The sequence below is a fragment of the Saccopteryx bilineata genome, chromosome 6 (assembly GCF_036850765.1).
Source record: "Saccopteryx bilineata isolate mSacBil1 chromosome 6, mSacBil1_pri_phased_curated, whole genome shotgun sequence".
Classification (NCBI taxonomy): domain Eukaryota; kingdom Metazoa; phylum Chordata; class Mammalia; order Chiroptera; family Emballonuridae; genus Saccopteryx; species Saccopteryx bilineata.
This window is the reverse complement of record NC_089495.1, coordinates 54,312,069-54,332,799: the sequence shown is the minus strand read 5'-3', so window position 1 is coordinate 54,332,799 and position 20,731 is coordinate 54,312,069. Positions and strand designations below refer to the sequence as shown.

At 45.3% G+C, this 20,731-nt stretch overlaps 1 protein-coding gene across 1 annotated transcript; it reads left to right on the top strand.

Moving 5' to 3' along the window:
- Nucleotides 1-9,157: 9,157 nt before the first annotated feature.
- On the top strand, nucleotides 9,158-9,657 carry LOC136308053 (small ribosomal subunit protein uS12-like). Its single transcript, XM_066235195.1, has one exon. It carries the CDS (start codon nucleotides 9,184-9,186, stop codon nucleotides 9,613-9,615), a length of 432 nt encoding a protein of 143 aa, XP_066091292.1. The 5' UTR covers nucleotides 9,158-9,183; the 3' UTR covers nucleotides 9,616-9,657.
- The last annotated feature ends 11,074 nt before the right edge of the window (nucleotides 9,658-20,731 follow it).

Genomic DNA, 20,731 nt, shown 5'->3' with positions numbered 1-20,731 from the left:
TTCCGGGAGTGGAGCGCCCGCGGCCCGCCCCGGTCCCGCCCCCTCCTCCCCGGGCGGCGGCGCTGCTACTGTTGCTGCTGCCCCCGCCTGGAGCCGGGAGTTGGGATCTGCGAGGTGACGGGTCCCGGGAGGAGTGGGAGGCTGTGGCCAGGCTGCCGCCGGCCACGCGCGGATGCGCGGCCGCCGGGTGGAGACGGGTAAGGCGGACCACGGGACAAACAGCGCCTAAGCGACCAAGTGCTCACACCTGGCCACAAACTTGACCCCAAGTTCAAGCTCGGAGCCAAGCCACCGACCCAGAAGAAGAGAGGGGACGCGCGGGCGAAGCCTGCACTTGCTGCTCAGAAACGCCCCCTCGAATGCGACTATCAGAAGATAGAAAGCTATCAGGTGACCTTAGCCGGCAGCCGTCTTGACTTGCTGACCAGACAAGGGTGTTGTTGGAGTTCCTCCAGCCCGAGGGCACGCATTTGACCTCAACGACAGCAGGGTTTAGCACAGATTATACTCGTAGAGCTGCAACACCCAAAGAGAGGAAACAGAAAATTAGAAGAACTCAAAAATTTGGAAGATGAAAACATGCTACCTTGGGGACATAGGCTTTGGAGTCTCACATGTTGCATTTGTAGGGAGTACCTCCGTGAGCCTTTTGCTGCCTTCATAGATTGGGAAAGGACTGTGCGGGGAGAGAGACTGCCTTCGATTTCTTACATCATGCTCTCAGAACCTAGCGGAATACAGTGGCAAATGAACATGTTTCAGAACACCAGTTATTCACATTTCTGGGGACCTTACCTCACTTTTAACTAGAATAATGCCCAAGTGAAGAAGGTATTATTCCTATTTTACAGATGAGAAAGATGAGGCTCAAGGACAAAACTTGTCCAAGATCTTAGAGTCAGTAAACAATGAAACACAGCCCTGGCCGGTTGGCTCAGCGGTAGAGCGTCAGCCTAGCGTGCGGAGGACCCGGGTTCGGTTCCCGGCCAGGGCACACAGGAGAAGCGCCCATTTGCTTCTCCACCCCTCCGCCGCGCTTTCCTCTCTGTCTCTCTCTTCCCCTCCCACAGCCAAGGCTCCATTGGAGCAAAAGATGGCCCGGGCGCTGGGGATGGCTCTGTGGCCTCTGCCTCAGGCGCTAGAGTGGCTCTGGTCGCAAGATGGCGACGCCCAGGATGGGCAGAGCATCGCCCCCTGGTGGGCAGAGCTTCGCCCCTGGTGGGCGTGCCGGGTGGATCCCGGTCGGGCGCATGCGGGAGTCTGTCTGACTGTCTCTCCCTGTTTCCAGCTTCAGAAAAAAAAAAAAAAAAAAAAAAAAACAATGAAACACAATTGAGACTCAAGTCCGAGGCAGATGGTTAGTGTGTGTGAAAAGTTCCTAGAATACGTGAAAAGTGCCTAGAATACACTGGACTGAAATGAACACAACCTTGATTCCTACTTCCCTGTCTTCAGCTATTTCATGTCCTCATCAGCTTCTCTTCCCTTCAACACTAAATAAAGATCAAAGGTTACAAGTTCATGGTGTTTACAAGATTACTTTATTCTTTAATAATTACCCCTGTATCTTGGCTAAAATGGTGTTAATAATGGCCTTAGGTTTCAGTTATGCAAAATGAATAAGTTCTACAGAACTGGTTTACAGCAATGTCACTATAGTTGACAATATTGTGTATTTGAAATTTGCTAAAAGAGTACATCGTGAGTGTACTCAACATAAAAAAGGAAAATGGTTAAGATATTAAGTAATAGATATGCTGACTGGCTTGGTTGTGAATATTTCTTAATGCATATATAGTGAGTCATAAGGTTGTACACCTTAAATATATACAGTTTTTAATTGTATACAATTTTTTTTTCTTTTTTTTTTTTTCTTTTTTTTTTTTTTTTTTGTATTTTTCCGAAGCCAGAAATGGGAGGCAGTCAGACAGACTCCCGCATGCGCCTGACCGGGATCCACCCAGCACGCCCACCAGGGGGCGATGCTCTGCCCATCTGGGGCGTCACTCTGTTGTGACCAGAGCCACTCTAGCGCCTGAGGCAGAGGCCACAGAGCCATCCTCAACGCCCGGACAAACTTTGCTCCAATGGAGCCTTGGCAGTGGGAGGGGAAGAGAGAGACAGAGAGGAAGGAGAGGGGGGAGGGGGGGAGAAGCAGATGGGCGCTTCTCCTGTGTGCCCTGGCCAGGAATCGAACCCGGGACTCCTGCATGCCAGGCCGATGCTCTACCATTGAGCCAACCGGCCAGGGCTGTATACAGTTTTTTTTTGTTTGTTTTTTAAATTTTATTTTATTTATTCATTTTTAGAGAGGAGAGGGAGAGAGAGAAACAGAGAAGGAGAGAGAGGAGAGAGAGACAGAGAGAGAGACAGAGAGAGAGAAGGGGGGAGGAGCTGGAAGCATCAACTCCCATATGTGCCTTGACCAGGCAAGCCCAGGGTTTCGAACCGGCAACCTCAGCATTTCCAGGTCGATGCTTTATTCACTGCACCACCACAGGTCAGGCTGTATACAGTTTTTAATTGTTAGTTAAACATAAATAAAGCTACAGGGAAAATGGCTTTTAAAGAAAGCCTGACTGTACTCAAACATTTTTTTATAAGTTCAACTGTAATGCCAGTGGCCAAGGCCAGGCAGGTTCATATTGAATTGAGCAGACAGTAGAAAACTACAGAGCCGGAAAGGGTTGGGCCATTCCGTTTAATAGTCTCACAATCAGACAAGCACACAGGCCAGGGAAACCGCCTCTCAGGCAAACAAACAGCAAAATGGCCCCTCACGGTGGATGGCTGGCAGGCGGGCAATCTATGCATCCACAATCCTGCCCCCCTCGAGTACAAGCACCCATAGCCTTATATGGGCCATACAAACTTGGCACTGACATGTGCTCACACACTAATCAGGCAAAGGGCTTGCAGCCAGTAAACCAGCGAGCAAGCCTAACACAGCTGCCCCACAGATACATATAAGAAGGGCAAATTGATGGTAATTTTTAACTGATGGGCGATGGGGGTTTATTATACTATTTTCTTGATATTTCATGTATGTTTGAGAATTTCTCTTACAAAAAGGAAGACAATTAGAACTAAATATTGTAAGAAAACTATGTTTATTCACTTACTTATCTTTATGTGTTAGCTCCTTCTCAAATAATTCAATTTATAAACCTAAGTAATCAGCCCTCATTTACAATACTCTTTAAACCTCCCTCAATTTTCCTTCCCAGTAAATGCTCAGCTACCAGCCCTTCTTCAAAGATGAAGAATTTGCTTACTAAAGTTAGAAATTTAGTGACTTCCCTTGTCAGGCTGCCTGTAATGCTGGTGGCCAAGGCCAGGGAGGTCCACATTGGATTCAGGCAGACGGTAGAGAAACTGCAGAGCCAAAAAGCATTGGGCCGTTCCGTTTAATAGATTTTTGCAATGGCGGACGAGCACACAGGCAGGGAAAACCACTTCTTGGGCAAACAAACAGCAAAAACAATCCCTTATAGTGGCAGGCAGGCAATCTGCCACCTGCAATCTGCCATCTCTCCCAAGCACAAGCATCCATAGCCTTACATAGGCTATGCACACACGCTTCTACCAAGTGCTCATGTGCTAATCAAGCAAAGTGGTTGCAGCTGGTACACCAGTGAGCAAGCCTAAAACAGCTGATTTCTCAACACTGCCCCAGATCACTCTCTCTAGTTCGCACAATTCTCAGAATCATAGCTAGCACTCTCCTGCCAAAAACTTTGTCCTTCAGCTTCTACTGAGTGCTTTTTTAAAAAACTAAGATCTTACTTAAGAGCATTCTGCCTGATGAGGCAGTGGCACAGTGGGTAGAGCATCGGATTAGGACGCTGAGGACCCAGGTTCAAAATCCCAAGGTTCCTGGCTTGAGCACGGGCTAACTCGGCTTCAGTTCAGGCTAACCAGCTTAAGCTTGGGGTCATCAGCTTAAGTGTGGGATCATAGACATGACCGCATGGTCTCTGGCTTAAGCCCAAAGGTCACTGGCTTGAAGCCCAAGGTCCCAGACTTGAACCCAACGTCGATGGCTTGAGCAAGGGGTCACTGGCTCAGTTGGAGCCCCCTGGTCAAGTTGCATACATGAAAGCAATCAAAGGACAACTAAGGTGCTGCAACTGTGCGTTGATGCTTCTCACCTCTTTCCTTTCCTGTCTGTCCCACCCGCTCTCTCCTTGGCAAAAATAAATAAATAAATAAACGTTCTTTTTTTTTTTTTTTTTTTTTGTACATTAATGAATAAGGCATTTTAAACATTTACAAAAACCAATGTTGAATTATAGAGAGAAGAATGCATTTGGTGGAGTCAGGGGAACTTTCTTTTTCTCACGTCCAAAATGCAAATCAGAAATTCCTCATTCTTCCTACTTCTTGTACAATTATTTTTTTTTCATGGTAAATTTTATTAATAGATTTTTTTAAATTAATTTTAATGGGGTGACATTGATAACTCAGGGTATATATGTTCAGAGAAAACATCTCTAGGTTATTTTGACATTTGATTATGCTGCACCCCATCACTCAAAGTACAATTGTCTCTGTCACCTTCTAACTGGTTTTCTTTGTGCCCCTCCCCTCCCCTAACCCCCTCCCCCCTCTCCCCCGCCCTCCCCCACCCTGTAACCCCCCCACACTCTTGTCCATGTCTCTGAGTCTCATTTTTATGTCCCATCTATGTATGGAATCATATAGTTCTTAGTTTTTTCTGATTTACTTATTTCTCTCAGTATAATATTATCAAGGTCCATTCATGTTGTTGTAAATGATCCAATGTCATCATTTTTTATGGCTGAGTAGTATTCCATAGTATAATATGTACCAAAGCTTTTTAATCCACTCATCCACTGACGGACACTTGGGCTGTTTCCAGATCTTCGCTATTGTGAACAATGCTGCCATAAACATGGGGGTGCATTTCTCCTTCTGGAACAGTTCTATGGTGTTCTCGGGGTATATTCCTAAAAGTGGAATGGCTGGGTCAAAAGGCAGTTTGATTTTCAATTTTTTGAGGAATCTCCATCCTGTTTTCCATAGTGGCTGCACCAGTCTGCATTCCCACCAGCAGTGCAGGAGGGTTCCCTTTTCTCCACATCCTCGCCAACACTTATTCTGTGTTGTTTTGTTGATGAGCGCCATTCTGACTAGTGTGAGGTGATATCTCATTGTGGTTTTAATTTGCATTTCTCTAATGATTAGTGATGTTGAGCATTCTTTCATATGCCTATTGGCCATCTGTATGTCCTCTTGGGAGAAGTATCTATTCATTTCTTTCGCCCACTTTTGTTTGGATTGTTTGTCTTACTGGTATTGAGTTTTACAAGTTCTTTATAAATTTTGGTTATTAACCCCTTATAAGACATATTGTCAAATATATTCTCCTTGTACAGTTATTTTGAGCTACACAACTTGAGTGCACTTTTATTTATTTATTTACTTTTTAGAGACAGAGAAAGGATATGAGGGACAGACAGGCAGAAAGGGAAAGATATGAGAAGTATCAACTCATAGTTGCAGCACCTTAGTTGTTCATTGATTGCTTTCTCATATGTGCCTTGACCAGGAGGCTCCAGCTAAGCCAGTGACCTTTTGCTCAAGTCAATGACCATGGGGTCATGTTTATGATCCCACATTCAAGCTGGCAACCCTGAGCTCAAGCTGCTAAGCCCACACTCAAGCTGGATGAGGTCTGCACTCATGTTGGTGACCTCAGAGTTTGGAATCTGGGTCCTCAACATCCCAGTCCTGCACTCTAGCTACTGTGCCACTGCCTGATCAAGCATGAGTACACTTTTAAAAACCTAAGGTAACATACAACTAAAAGGGTGGGATCTATTTCATTCATTCAACAAATGTGTAATGAAGGTCTTCTTGGGTGCATGACCAGTAGGCCAGGCACCTAACTTATGAAGCTCTATCTGTACTTGTTTACAGTTCTTAAATAGTTCATTCCAATACTAAGAGAGGACATGGAGAAATTGGAACCCTTATATATTGTTGGTGGGAATGTAAAATGAGACAACAATAAAGTTATTATATTAGCCTGACCAGGCGGTGGCACAGTGGATAGAGCGTCGGACTGGGATGCAGAGGACCCAGGTTCGAGACCCCGTGGTTGCTAGCTTGAGCGTGGGCTCATCTGGTTTGAGCAAAATCCCACCAGCTTGAACCCAAGGTCGCTGGCTCCAGCAAGGGGTTACTTGGTCTGCTGAAGGCCCGCGGTCAAGGCACATATGAGAAAGCAATCAATGAACAAGTAGGGTGTTGCAACGCGCAGTGAAAAACTAATGATTGATGCTTCTCATCTCTCTCCGTTCCTGTCTGTCTGGCCCTGTCTATCCCTCTCTGACTCACTCTCTGTCTCTGTAAAAAATAATAATAATAATAATTAAAAAAAAATTTTTTAATTAAAAAGAAAAGTTATATTACCCAACAATTCCATTCCTAGGTATCTACTCAAGATAAATGAAAACCTATCCACACAAAAACTTACATATGTCATTGTAGCACTATCCATAAAAGCCAAAGAGTAGAGGAAGAGGTGGGAACCAAGTGTCCATCAACTGATGACTGGACAAATAAGATGTGGTGTTACATACCATGGAATGTTATTTGACATTTCATAAAAAAGGATAAGACCCTGGCCAGTGGGCTCAGTCAGTTAGAGCATCCTTACGATAAACCAAGGTTGCAGGATCAATCCCTAGTTAGGGCACAGATGGGAGGCAACCAATGAATGTACAACTAGGTAGAACAATGAATGAATGCTTCTTTCTCTCTCTCTTTTGTTTTGTCTCCTTTCCTCCCTCTATCTCTAAAATCAATAAGAAAGAAAGAAGATAAGGAAGAAGAAAGAAAGAATAAGAGAAGGAAGAAGAAAGAAAGAAAGAGAGGGAGAAAGAAAGAAAATACTGATACATGGCCTAACCAAGTAGTGGCGCAGTGGCTAGAGAGTCAGTCTGGGATGCTGAGGACCCAGGTGGAAAACTCCGAGGTGCCGTCTTCAGCACAGGTTCATCTGGCTTGAGCGCAGGCTCACCAACTCGAGCATGGGATCATAGACATGACCCATGGTCACTGGCTTGAGCATGAAGGTTACTGGCTTAAAGCCCAAAATCACTAGCTTGAGCATGGGTCACTGGCTCAGCTGGGGTGCCCTCCTCCCCCACCCCCGTCCCCGTCAAGGCACATATGAGAAAGCAATCAGTGAATAACTAAGATGCTACAATGAAGATTTGATGCTTCTCACTTCTCCCTTCCTGTCTGTCCCTGTCTGTCTCTCTTTCTTACTCAAAACACACACACACACACACACACACACACACACACACACACTCTTTTACTCTCACCATCGCTGTACCGTCCCTCCCGCATCCCCACATTGCCGTCTCTTATGGCCCCTCACTGACCTTTTCTCCCCCTCCCATGTCTCTTTCAGACTCCTGGCCTCTCCCAGCCCTGCTTTGCTGCGTTCCTGGGGCTCCTTTGCTGTTGCTGCTCCCACACAGCCCTTGAAGAAGAAGAAGAAGAAGAAGAAGAAGAAGAAGAAGAAGAAGAAGAAGAAGAAGAAGAAGAAGAAGAAGAAGAAGAAGAAGAAGAAGAAGAAGAAGAAAATATATATATATGTATGTATATTGATACATGCTATAACATGGGTGAACATTGAAAATATTATGATGAGTGAATGAAGCCAGTCATTAAGTCTAGTATGGATGACCAGAGAAAGTCTGGAGAGATTCAGTTTTACTGTACTTGACAAGTCATTCCCAAACAAACCTCGAGGGCATGCAATAAAAATCTGTGCCTTTGCGAAGTATAAATTACTACGTGACTACAAGATTCCTCTCAAATAGTCAGAGCATCAAGTGTTTAATCTGCAGTAGCTATAAGAGTTGATAATTCAATTTTTAACTTTATATGATTCAATTTAGACAGTGATAATCCTCAAGCATTTTTCTACCAAGACAAATAGGACAAATGGCATTCACAATTTAAATACCGGTATATCCTTACTTCCAAATTTGGTAACAATTTTTCTGTCACTCCACCTTCTATTAATAGTCTTCACCTCTATCATCTAGAAGTGGGCACCCAACTTAAACCTAGCCAGTCATGAAATGGCACGGCCAAATTCAAAGGGATTGACCCAGAGATAAGCTCATGGTCCAAGCTGGGCCAACTAGCTTTCTTCTCTGAGATTTTTTTGCTGGAACAAGAAAGGAAAAACCTCATATTCCTTTATTATCAGGGTGTTATAAGGCAATAACCCACAACTGCTGGTAGCCATGTCAACCATCTAGACAGAGAATCCTAACAGAATAAAGCAAGTACCCAAAAGAAAGTCATACAGTCAACAACTATTTATTTTTTATTTTTTAATTTTTTTTTAATTTTTATTCATTTTAGAGAGGAGAGGGAGAGACAGAGAGAGAGAGAGAGAGAGAGAGAGAGAGAGAGAGAGAGAGGAGAGACAGAGAGGGGGGGGAGGAGCTGGAAGCATCTACTCCCATATGTGCCTTGACCAGGCAAGCCCAGGGTTTATGAACCGGCGACCTCAGCATTTCCAGGTCGATGCTTTATCCACTGCGCCACCACAGGTCAGGCAACAACTATTTATTAAAACACCTATGTGTGTCACAAACTGTATCAGGAGAAGCTGGAGATACCGAAGCGAGCAAGATTAATACTATAGAGGAGAGTCTTGGTGGCATCAAGTCTCTGGAGTTGCTGAAGCTAATGGCCTCTCTGGATTGTATGAACTACTATACCTGAAACTGTCACTTTGCAGTTCATATCCTCTAGGTACCTCTCCAGGTCTAAGGCAGTTTACTGCTCATCAGTAATTCTTTGCTTAAGGGCTTTTTTCTGGCTATGGAAACACATTGGGCAAGCCAAAACCCTATAATCAACCCTCAAGAGATGATGGATGGGGAGATGGGAGATGAATGCCCCAGTCCCTTAACCCAGTGGTCCTCATCCTTTTTTGGGCCACGGACCGGTTTAATGTCAGAAAATATTTTCACACACTGGCCTTTAGGGTGGGATGGATAAATGTATCACCTGACCAAGACAAGTATCAAGAGTGAGTCTTAGACGGATGTAACAGAGGGAATCTGGTCATTTTAAAAAAATAAAACATCGTTCCCTTCCGCTCAGGCCCGTGGCGTCGCCGGTATGGGCAAGTGTCGCGGCCTTCGTACTGCCAGGAAGCTCCGGAGCCACCGGCGAGATCAGAAATGGCACGATAAACAGTACAAGAAAGCCCATTTGGGCACAGCCCTGAAGGCCAATCCTTTCGGAGGCGCTTCCCATGCCAAAGGGATTGTGCTGGAGAAAGTAGGGGTTGAAGCCAAACAACCAAATTCTGCCATCAGGAAGTGTGTCCGAGTCCAGCTGATCAAGAATGGCAAGAAAATCACAGCCTTTGTGCCCAATGATGGTTGTTTGAACTTTATTGAGGAAAATGATGAAGTTTTGGTTGCTGGATTTGGTCGCAAAGGTCATGCTATTGGTGACATTCCTGGAGTTCGCTTTAAGGTTGTCAAAGTAGCCAATGTCTCTCTTTTGGCTTTATACAAAGGCAAGAAGGAAAGACCAAGATCATAAATTTTGAAGATGAAAACAAGTAATAAATTTTCATATGCCTAACGTATAAAAAAAAAAAAAAAAAAAAAAAAAAAAAAAAAACATCGTTCAGACTTAAATATAAATAAAACGGGAATAATGTAAATTATTTATTCTTTCTCTGCGGACCGGTACCGGTCCATGGCCCGGGGGTTGGGGACCACTGCCTTAACCTATTAGTTGAGATCATTCTCTCTTCCCGTGTTACCCAGCAGAATGGAGGAGCCCAGCTGCCTGATCAGTAACTGGCTTGCTCATTGCTTTATTGCCTTCCTTATTTTCTCTGTCTTACTCTTCCTTCCTTTACAAGTGTTTTCCTGAGATCACCTCCAAAATAAACTACCTCCACCCAAGCCCTCATCTCAAGGTCTGCTGCGGTGCAAACCCAAACTAAGATACCTACCAGAAATTCTTCCAGCCTGATCAGAAAGTGTCACAGTGGATAGAGCGTCACCCTGGGATGCTGAAGACCCAGGTGCGAAACCCTGGAGTTGCCAGCTTGAGTGTGGGCTCACCAGCTTTGAGTGCAGGGTCACTGGCTTGAGCGTGGGATCATAGACATGACCCAATAATGGCCGCCTTGAGCCCAAATGTTGCTGGCTTGAAGCTCAAGGTTGCTGGCTTGAGCAAGGGATCACTCGCTCTGCTATAGCCCCCACCCCAACCCCCATCAAGGCACATGTAGGTCAAATAAGTTTGTAAATATGATATATATCTTTGTTCCCTTATAGTTTGCCTTGTGTGTGGGGAACAGGCTGTAAGCAGCCAGGTCATTATAGCCTAAGGCTTAGTTTTAAGGCTAAGCTTTTCCCCACACATTTGACTGATTGTATGATGTGGGGTGGTGCACTCTTATGAGAAATCTCATTATGCCTCAGATAAGTGACTTTGTATCAGAGACTTCCTTATTTGTATATTGGATTAAAGGTTTTGATTTCTACACTATAAAATGGGGCAGACCGGGAGCTTGCTCTCTCTCAGTTCCTGAGATTAGTATTAGAGGAGACAGCAGAGAAAGGCCACGTGGAGGCAAGGAGAGGCAGCCAAAATGGTGAAATGCTGAAAGAGAAGCCAGTTAGTGCACAGTTTGTGCAGAGAGGGGAAGGTATAAAGCCAGTAGTCACAGCCACCATCACAGCCGCTTAGCCCATGCAGGTTCACATTAGATTTGGACAGATGGTAATGAAATAATGGAGCCCAAAACTGGTGAGCCATCAGCTTTAATTCTACCTTGCACCTGGCGGGCAAGCAATACACACAGTGGGAAGACACTTCCCTTTCCATTCAGGGCTCCCAAAGCCACTGACTTATCCGAGTTTCCTAGAATCAAAGGTTTCTACCTCACCAGCCTTATTCACCTCTGTTCCATCTCCTTCTCTCTGCACAAAGTCTGCACAAACTGGCTTCTCCTTCAGCACCCCACCATCTTGGCTGCTTCTCCTCTCCTCCACATGGCCTTTCTCTGCTCTCCTTTCTTTGCTCTCCCCTCTAATACTAATCTCTGGAACCGAGAGAGAGCAAGCCCTGATCTGCCCCACTTTATAGTATAGAAATCAAAACCTTTAATCCAATGTACAAACAAGGAAGTCTCTGATACAAAGTCACTTATCTGAGGCATAATGGGATTCCTCATGAGAGTGCACCACAGTACATCAAAAAGGGTGGGAAGCCTGACTAGGCTGTGGCACAGTGGATAGAGCATCAGACTGGGATGCAGAGGACCCAGGTTCGAGATCCCGAGGTCGCCAGCTTGAGTGCGGGCTCATCTGGTTTGAGCAAAAGCCCACCAGCTTGACAAGGTCGCTGGCTCCAGCAAAGGGTTACTCGGTCTGCTGAAGGCCCGCGGTCAAGGCACATATGAGAAAGCAATCAATGAACAACTAAGGTGTCACAACGTGCAATGAAAAACTAATGACTGACGCTTCTCATCTCTCTCCGTTCCTGTCTGTCTGTCCCTGTCTATCCCTCTCTCTGTCTCACTCCCTGTCTCTGTAAAAAATAAATAAATAAAATTAAAAAAAAAAAAAAGGGTGGGAAGGTAGAGTGTCGGCCTGGCGTGCAGGATTCCCGGGTTCGATTCCCGGTCAGGGCACACAGGAGAAGCGCCCATCTGCTTCTCCACCCCTCCCCCTCTCCTTCCTCTCTGTCTCTTTCTTCCCTTCCCGTAGCCGAGGCTCCATTGGAGCAAAGTTTGCCCAGGCGCTGGGGATGGCTCTGTGGCCTCTGCCTCAGGTGCTAGAGTGGCTCTGGATGCAACAGAGCAACGCCCCAGATGGGCAGAGCATCGCCCCTGGTGGGCATGCCAGGTGGATCCCGGTCGGGCGCATGCGGGAGTCTGTCTGACTGCCTCCCCGTTTCCAGCTTCGGAAAAATGAAAAAAAAAAAAAAAAAGGGTGGGAAAGGCTTAGTCCCAAAACCAAGCCCCAGGATATAAGGATCCTGCCTTCCCAGAGCCCGCCCCAACACACATTAATATAATCACACCCATCCCAAGCAAGAAGGGCAACCAATACCATCACCTGGGTGATGGGCCTCCACGTGGGCAGTGCCATTGTTAACAAAGTGAGCATAATATATTTTATCTGCCCAACAGAAGGAGATGGGGAGCAAAGGAGAATGAGGCTGGTGAGGTAGACACCTTTGATTCTAAAAAATTCGGGTAAGTCAGTAGCTTTGTGAGCACTGAATGAATGGGTTTTGGAGCCCAGTGTGTGTTTTTACTTGCCTGCCAAGTGCAAGCTAGGATTAAAGGTAATGGCCCACCAGTTCATGGCTCTGTTGTTTTATTACCAACTGTCCGAACCCAGTGTGAACCTGCATGGGCCAGGCAGCTCTGATGGTGACCGTGGATACTAGCTTTACATTCGGCCTAGTTTGTGGCAGGATTTGATGCAGATCAGTATGAAGCCACCACCACCTTTGAGCGGTGGAGTAGAGGACTGACTGCTGTCATGGTTCCCCATGGCTGTCCTTTTGGGGGCCGTAGACTGGCTAACTTTTACAGCCATGTGTGAGTCAACCGAGAGCTCTGTGGAAGAGGCTGCCCAGGACCTGCAAACCAAGCAGTGGAAGGAGCTGGAGCAAACTTGGGAGAAAGAGATGCCGACCCTGGAGCTGGAGGAAGTGCTAGAGAAGGAGGCTGACTAGGTTCGCCTGGAAATGGAGCAGCCGCTGGAGAAGGAATCACAGGTTCATGAGTTGCAGATTGCCCTGGACCTTGTGGAGAGCCAGCAGTGGCAGGAGGCGGAGGCCAGAGCTGCAAGGTCTGTGGAGAAGAAGGTGGCAGCAGCCCAGGGCTCGAGCCCGGCAGTAGGAGCTGGTGTTTTCAGTTTCTCTTTGGAGGATGAGGAGAATCGGGCTGGAGTTGCAATCTGCAGTCTCCAGAAGATGAGAGCCCAGCAGCAAGGAGTACTTGCTATGTCCCTGGTAGGTCTGCGATTTGGAGACATAGGGGTGAATGCCATAATGCTCTCTGGAGCAGAGATGAAAATGCTGACTGCCATTGCCACGTGCTCCTTCTTAGGACAGTGTAAGACCTGCCAGGATGGCAAGGATAGGGGGGTGGCTGAGGCCCCATATGCTTGGACTGATTTCTGGACTATGACCGGAGTGGGCACTGGCTCCTTTGTTGAATGGACTTATGAATTTTGGACAATGTGCAATACCCTGATGGGGGTGGGGGGCAGCTTTGCTGGAAGCCCTTCCCCTGCCCCGGGAAGCTTTTCCCATGCCTAGAAAGAAGGCCGAGGACATTTTGCGCTTTTGGCAAAGTGCTCAGAGACTGGTGAAGTGTGTCTTTGTAATTGTTGAAATTGTATGATTTGTCATGTTGTTGTAACTTGTGTAATGTGCCTAGTTTCCTTGTGCAGGAATACCTGTGCTTTAGATTGTGAAGTTAGCAAAAGGGGTGGAATGTTGGTCAAATAAATTGGTAAATATGATATGTATGTTTGCTCACTTACAGTTTGTATTGTGTGGGGGACAGGCTATAAGCAGGCAGGGTCGTTATAGCCTGAGGCTTAGTTTTAAGACTAAGCTTTTCCCCACACCCTTGATTGATTGCATGATGTGGGGTGGTGCATTCTCATGAGGAATCCCATTATGCCTCAGATAAGTGACTTTGTATCAGAGACTTCCTTATTTGTATATTGGATTAAAGGTTTTGATTTCTACACTATAAAGTGGGCAGACTGGGAGCTTGCTCTTGCTAGGTTTCTGAGATTAGTATTAGAGGAGAGAGCAGAGAAAGGCCACATGGAGGAGAAGAGAGCAGAGAAAGGCCACGTGGAGGAGAGGAGAGGTAGCCAAGATGGTGGAGTGCTGAGGAAGAAGTCAGTTTGTGCAGAGAGAAGGAGATGGAGAACAGAGGTGAATAAGTCTGTTGAGCTAGAAACCTTTGATTCTAGGAAACTCGGATAAGTCAATAGCTTTGTGAGCACTGAATGAGTGGGTTTTGGAGCCCAGTGTGTGTTTTTACTTGCCTGCTGGGTGCAAACTAGGATTAAAGGTAATGGTACACCAGTTCTTGACTTCGTTGTTTCATTACCAACTGTCTAAATCAAATGAGAACCCGCACGGGCCAGGCAGCTGTGTTGGTGGCCGTGGCTACTGGCTTTATGCTGAGCAAAGGCAGTGGCCCCAGAAGAGCAGAGCATCGCCCCCTAGTGCCTTGCTGGGTGGATCCTGGTCAGGGAAGTCTGTCTTTCTGTCTCCCCTCCTCTCACTAAAAATAAAAAATAAATCTTTTGTGCACACTTTATTCAGATGGCTGGTGACCTGAAGGAACAGGGGTTATGTTCCCAAAGCCATCTCAACCCCCTATCCAGAGCCAACCTTTCTATAAGGGGAACTAAAGGGTAGGTAAGGGTTTTGGAATTTCAGGGGAGGATTAATCAGATCATAGTAAAAGTTAATTGGATCATAGTCAGCAGGAATTCAGTCCTTGAAACACAAAGGCTGAAAGGTAGATCTTGCAGATCTCCTGGGGCACAAAAGTCGACTACTTCAGTTTCCTTATCATTTCAAAGACTTAAAATGTATGTGGTCCAAATTCAGATATTCTATTGTAAAGCCGGAAGCCACGGACACTATCAAAGCAGCCCGGCCCATGCAGGTTCGCATTGGATTCGGACAGTCGGTAAAGAAACAACAGCCAGTGACTGGGTTAGTTCAAGTGAGGCCCCAGGTGCTGACGATAATGCTATAAGAGTGCATCAGTTTGAGGTGCTAAAAGTAGCTCTGTACTTGAACATTGGCCCTAGATTGGGTTGCCAGTTGCGTCCTGGTTAGGGTGCATGCAGTAGTCTGCCTCACTATCTCCCGTCCTCTCATCTAAAATAAATAAATAAATAAGGTTTATGTTATTATATACAGAACCATCAGGGTGTTCTGATTCACAAAAAGAAGTCACCCTCAGGTTTCAGAACTTTGTTATTAGTAATGAATTACTTGTGTTACTTCTCATTCAGACCTCAAGTGCTATTTGTGTTAAAACACTATAATAGAGAGTGACTGGAATGAAAAAATATCACTCAAAAAAGAAAACTAGTCACAAAACCGATTCACAAAATTTGTGACAAAACTGGTCACAAAATTAGGGTAATTTTGAGCAACTGAGTTTGTAAAATTTCTGTTATTTGATTTTGCTCACTTTTATTATTAAAAATGGCCGCTTTCTATGTGAATTGCGCTGCCAAGTGAAACTGCTGATTACCCTCCTGCCTGAGAAGGGGCTTTGTTATGCTAATGCATGCTGGAGGAGGGGTTTTCCAGCCAAAAATTTTAAGAGAAGAAGGGGAAAGAAGGAAGCCATGTTTTTGCAGAGAGGACAAAGGAGAAGGTGTGCAGAAAAGAAACAGAGGTGAGGGCTTTTGCAGGCTCCGCTAAGACTGGTGGGGGCCTTTGATTCTAGAGAAAACAGGAAAAGATTCTCTTGGTTGTGGAACCAGAGAATTTGTGAATGGGTTTTGGAACCCTCCGTGTGTTTGTCTTTACTCGCCAGCCGGTTACAAGGCTAGAATAAAGGAATGGCCCACCAGTTTTTGGCTCTGCTGTTTCATTACTGTCTGTCCGAATCTAATGGGAACCTGCATGTGAATGGCTATGATGGCAGTGGCCCCTGGCCTTACTGGTAAATACATTTTACTTGGTCATTTTTTAAAGACATGATAATATATAGAAAGCTTGAGGGGTTTTTATTTTCAAGCTTTTGGAAACCGAGTCCATTTTTGAGATGAGTTGTCCAGAAACTGATAAAATATGATAAAGATGTCCTCAGAGAAGCCTACACATAAAAAGATGAAATCCCTGCTTTCAGTAAGCTTGTGGATGAAAAAGGAGCCACATGCTAAACCCGACAAGCTTGGGGAGGCCTGCGTGGTGGCCTTACAGACTCAGAGACCTAAAGTAACCACACAGGGTGGTCTGAAATGAACACTTTTGAACTAAAAGTAGTTCGTGGTGGGTAGTCATGGCCTAGCAGTGGTCGGCAAACTGCAGCTCTTTGGCCCCTTGAGTGTGGCTCTTGCACAAAATACCACGTGTGGGCACTACCTCGATAAAGAATATATCTACCTATATAGTTTAAGTTTAAAAAATTTGGCTCTCTCCTGACCTGTGGTGGCACAGTGGATAAACATCGACCTGGAATGCTGAGGTCGCTGGTTCGAAACCCTGGGCTTGCCTGGTCAAGGCACATATGGGAGTTGATGCTTCCTGCTCCTCCCTCCCCCTTCTCTCTCTCTCTCTCTCTCTCTCACTCACTCTCTCTCCTCTCTAAAAATTAATAAAAGTAAAAAAAAAAATTTGGCTCTCAAAAGAAATTTCAATCATTGTACTGTTGATATTTGGCTCTGTTGACTAATGAGTTTGCTGACTACTGGGGGGAGGTATTTTTACTTTTTCTCTAACAAAGCTCAGTGCTTACCTCAATCTCGCCTTGCATATACAATAACATACCTGATAACAGGCCTTTGAAATGAAGGGGTAATCTTCTTTTCCTGCCCCCCTCTGGGCAGGCATCCCTCTAGAGCAGGAGCCAACAAACACCCTTTTCATTGTTATTATCATCTGAATTAACTATTCACTATCTTTTTCCTGCTTATGTGAAAGAAGTTTCAGTATATAAGGTGAAACTTATATACTCCTGTTCTTTCCTTCAACAGTGATTTCCTCACCCCTCTCATCCGGTTTCAGGCAACAATTCTCTCAAGCTATCCCCACCTCTCCCTTCCCCCTTTGCATGGCCATTTAAACTAGTCAATCAGTTTTGGGTAAACAAATTTTTTTTAGGCTTGAATTAGGGCAGCGCCGTGTGTGTACAGTCTATGGAAGACTGTGGGTGCTTGCCCTCAGGGCGGCAGATGACAGACTGCAGGTTGCTTTCTTGCTTGGGAGGGGCCATTGTTTGCTAGAGAAGGGTTTTTTTCCCTCAGAGGAGTGCAGAGAGAATAGAGAGAGAGAGAGAGAGAGAGAAAATGCTGAGGGGTTTTAGAAGCCCTGCTGAGGCTGGTGGGGAACTGTGAGTCTGGGAAAGTCCAGACAATGAGTAGGGGCTTTGAGAGCCCTGAAGAGAGGGAAGAGGTTTGCTGTTTGCTCTTCCACTGTTACAAGACTTTAATAAATGGAATGACCCACCATTTTCTAGCTCCACTATTCCTTTACCGTCTGCCCAAATCCAATAAGAACCTGCATGGCCATGGCAGCAGCCACTGGCCTTACAATCAGGAAAGAGTAAGATTGTATAGTCACCACCCCAGCCAATGGGTCAAGACCCAGCCTAGGGCTAGGGTTAGGATTCAAAATAGAACCTAACACCTGTTATTGTTAAGCCTAATCCGGAGGGACTCGAAACATTGAAGACACGAACAAAATCCATGCATTACACACCAAAGCTTTATTGTCTAGCTTGGCCAAGCGGCAGCAACTCCGACAGAAATCAGAGGGAGAGCACGCCGGCCCTTTGTTCTACTTAGTTTTTAGAGTTTTGCAAGTGGGAAGTATAGAAGCAAAAATTGCAATTATGTGCCCTTTACCACTATTGGTTAACATGATAGGACCATGTTCAATTTGCAAGCCATACATCATTTTGGAGAAAACAAAATTTACAAGTCAACACAATGATAGAAAGATGTCTCTTTACATATTAAGAGACATTCCTATATTTTCTAATGTTTATCCGCCATCTCTTTGCCCAGAGTCACATACATTAACTATATGCATTCATGTGAGAGAGGTAGTTTCCGTGGGGACAAATGCCCGCAAATGGCTCATTACTATAAGAAAAGGTTTATTTTGGCTTTTCTCTCCCTGCACCTGGCTAGCCATTCACCCCTTTCCCCACAGGTGTGGTGGAATGTCAGGGAATCCATGTTTTCCTTCCTTTGCATTTACAATACAATGCCAAGGGCTATCCTGGTTTTATGCCAATCACACAGTACAGAGATTATTCACAAAATTTCTCTGCACACCTTAACCCAAATTAATAAAATGTTCTTTAAGCATCTCAAAATATTTTTTGTGTGTGTGTGTATTTTTCTGATGCTGGAAACGGGGAGAGACAGTCAGACAGACTCCCGCATGCGCCCGACCGGGATCCACCCGGCACGCCCACCAGGGGCCACGCTCTGCCCACCAGGGGGTGATGCTCTGCCCCTCCGGGGTGTCACTCTGCCGCGACCAGAGCCACTCTAGCGCCTGGGGCAGAGGCCAAGGAGCCATCCCCAGCGCCCAGGCCATCTTTGCTCCAATGGAGCCTTGGCTGTGGGAGGGGAAAAGAGAGACAGGAGGAAGGAGGGGGGGATGGAGAAGCAAATGGGCACTTCTCCTATGTGCCTTGGCATGGAATCGAACCCGGTTCCCCCGCATGCCAGGCCGACGCTCTACCACTGAGCCAACCGGCCAGGGCCTCTTAAAATATTAATTCTGTAGCTTTTGGTACTTTACAACACCTGCAGGTGAGGTGGCGCAGTGGCTCCTCAGGGCTCCTCATTATAAAGTACCGCACCCCAGATTCTGAAAGGCACTGTAACTCATTTCATAGAGTTCATGTAGAGACACCCAGTCCAGATAAATTTTGAAGAGTTTTATTAGAGGAGGAGATTTATTAAATATGCCAGCCCCATACGGCTGACATGGGGCATCTGCAGGCCCAAATCGTGCAGTTCCAAAAATAGTTCAGGGGCTGTTTATATACCCTTGCTCACACACAGGCAGGGGAGAGCATGACATCATAGTACGAGCTGGCAACATTTGTTTAGGGCAGGGGTCGGGAAACTTTGAACGTCACATATTTTAAAATGTAATTCCGTGAGAGCCGTACAATGACCCGTGTACGTTATGCATTATCCAATAAAAATTTGGTGTTGTCCCGGAGGACAGCTGTGATTGGCTCCAGCCACCCGCAACCATGAACATGAGTGGAAGGAAATGAATGGATTGTAATACATGAGAATGTTTTATATTTTAACGTTATTTTTTTTGTATTAAAGATTTGTCTATGAGCCAGAAGTAGCCATCAAAACAGCCACATCTGGCTCGTGAGCCATAGGTTCCTGACCCCTGGTTTAGAGGCTACACAGAAACATTAAGACCTTTAAGGCAGTGGTTCCCAACCTTTTTTGGGCCATGGACCAGTTTAATGTCAGAAAATATTTTCACGGACAGGCCTTTAGGGTGGGGCGAATAAATGTATCACGTGACTGAGACAAGCATCAAGAGTGAATCTTAGATGTAACAGAGGGTATCTGATCATTTTTTAAAAAATAAAACATTGTGCCTGACCTGTGGTGGTGCAGTGGATAAAGTGTTGACCTGGAATGCTGAGGTCGCCAGTTCGAAATCCTAGGCTTGCCTGGTCAAGGCACATATGGGAGTTGATGTTTCCTGCTTCTCCCCCTCTTCTCTCTCTCTCCTCTCTCTCTCTCTCTCTCTCTCTCTCTCCTTCTCTCTCTCTCTCTCTCTCTCTCTTACTCCAATAAAAATGAATAAATAAAAATATAAAAAAAATAGGTCTAGGGGCCAGGGGACTGGCCACTGCCCTGTCTTATAAAAAAATAAAAAATAAAACATTGTTCAGACTTAAATATAAATAAAACAGAAATAATGTAAGTTACTTATTCTTTCTCTGTGGACTGGTACCAAATGGCCCACTGACCGGTACCGGTCCACAGCTCGTGGTTGGGGACCACTGCTTTAAGGTAACACAATCAAAGATGTTTACAAATCTTTCAGGGTTCATCTTCCCTCACTAGCCTAGAGGTATTTTACCCTCAAGATTCCAGGAAGGCCTGACCTGTGGTGGTGCAGTGGATAAAGCGTCAACCTGGAAATGCTGAGGTTGCCGGTTCAAAACCCTGGGCTTGCCTGGTCAAAGCACATATGGGAGTTGATGCTTCCTGCTCCTGCCCCCCCCCTTCTCTCTCTCTCTCCTCTCTATAATGAATAAATAAAATCTTAAAAAAAAAAAAAAAAAGATTCCAGGAAGGGGGAGGAACCACAATCAATGCAAGGTGGTATATAAATTCTGGCTCCTATTGAAAGAGAAGAAGTTTCTAGGTTAACCTTTATTTTAGTTTTAAAACTGAATGAACTATTGTTCTTGAAAGCCAGAAACTTCTTAATTCTTCTCCCTCTGCTCCCTAAAGGAAGGACAATACAGGAAAGCCTGACCTTTTCTCTCAGAATTTCAAAATCAATTTTCAGCTTTTTGGTACCTTACAACACACCCTGCCCGTGCACTTGCTGGCTGGCTTCCAATAGCGGCAGCACGCCGTTCTGCAGAAATTATTAAAGTTGCCTTGCTGAGATATTTTGTCTCCATGAGTTTTGCTTAATTGTAACTCTAACATAGACAATTGTCGATAGTTTGGCTGAAATAAAGTCATAAAAATGAGAAGCATCAAATCTTCTATGCAGCACTGTTGGTCAAATAAGTTTTAAAATATAATATATATGTTTGCTCCCTTATAGTTTGTATTGGGTGTGGGGGACAGGTTGTAAGCACGTGGAGTGGTTATAGCCTAAGGCTTAGGGTTTTTTTTGTTTTTTTTAATTTTTATTTTTTACAGAGACAGAGAGAGTCAGAGAAAGTGATAGACAG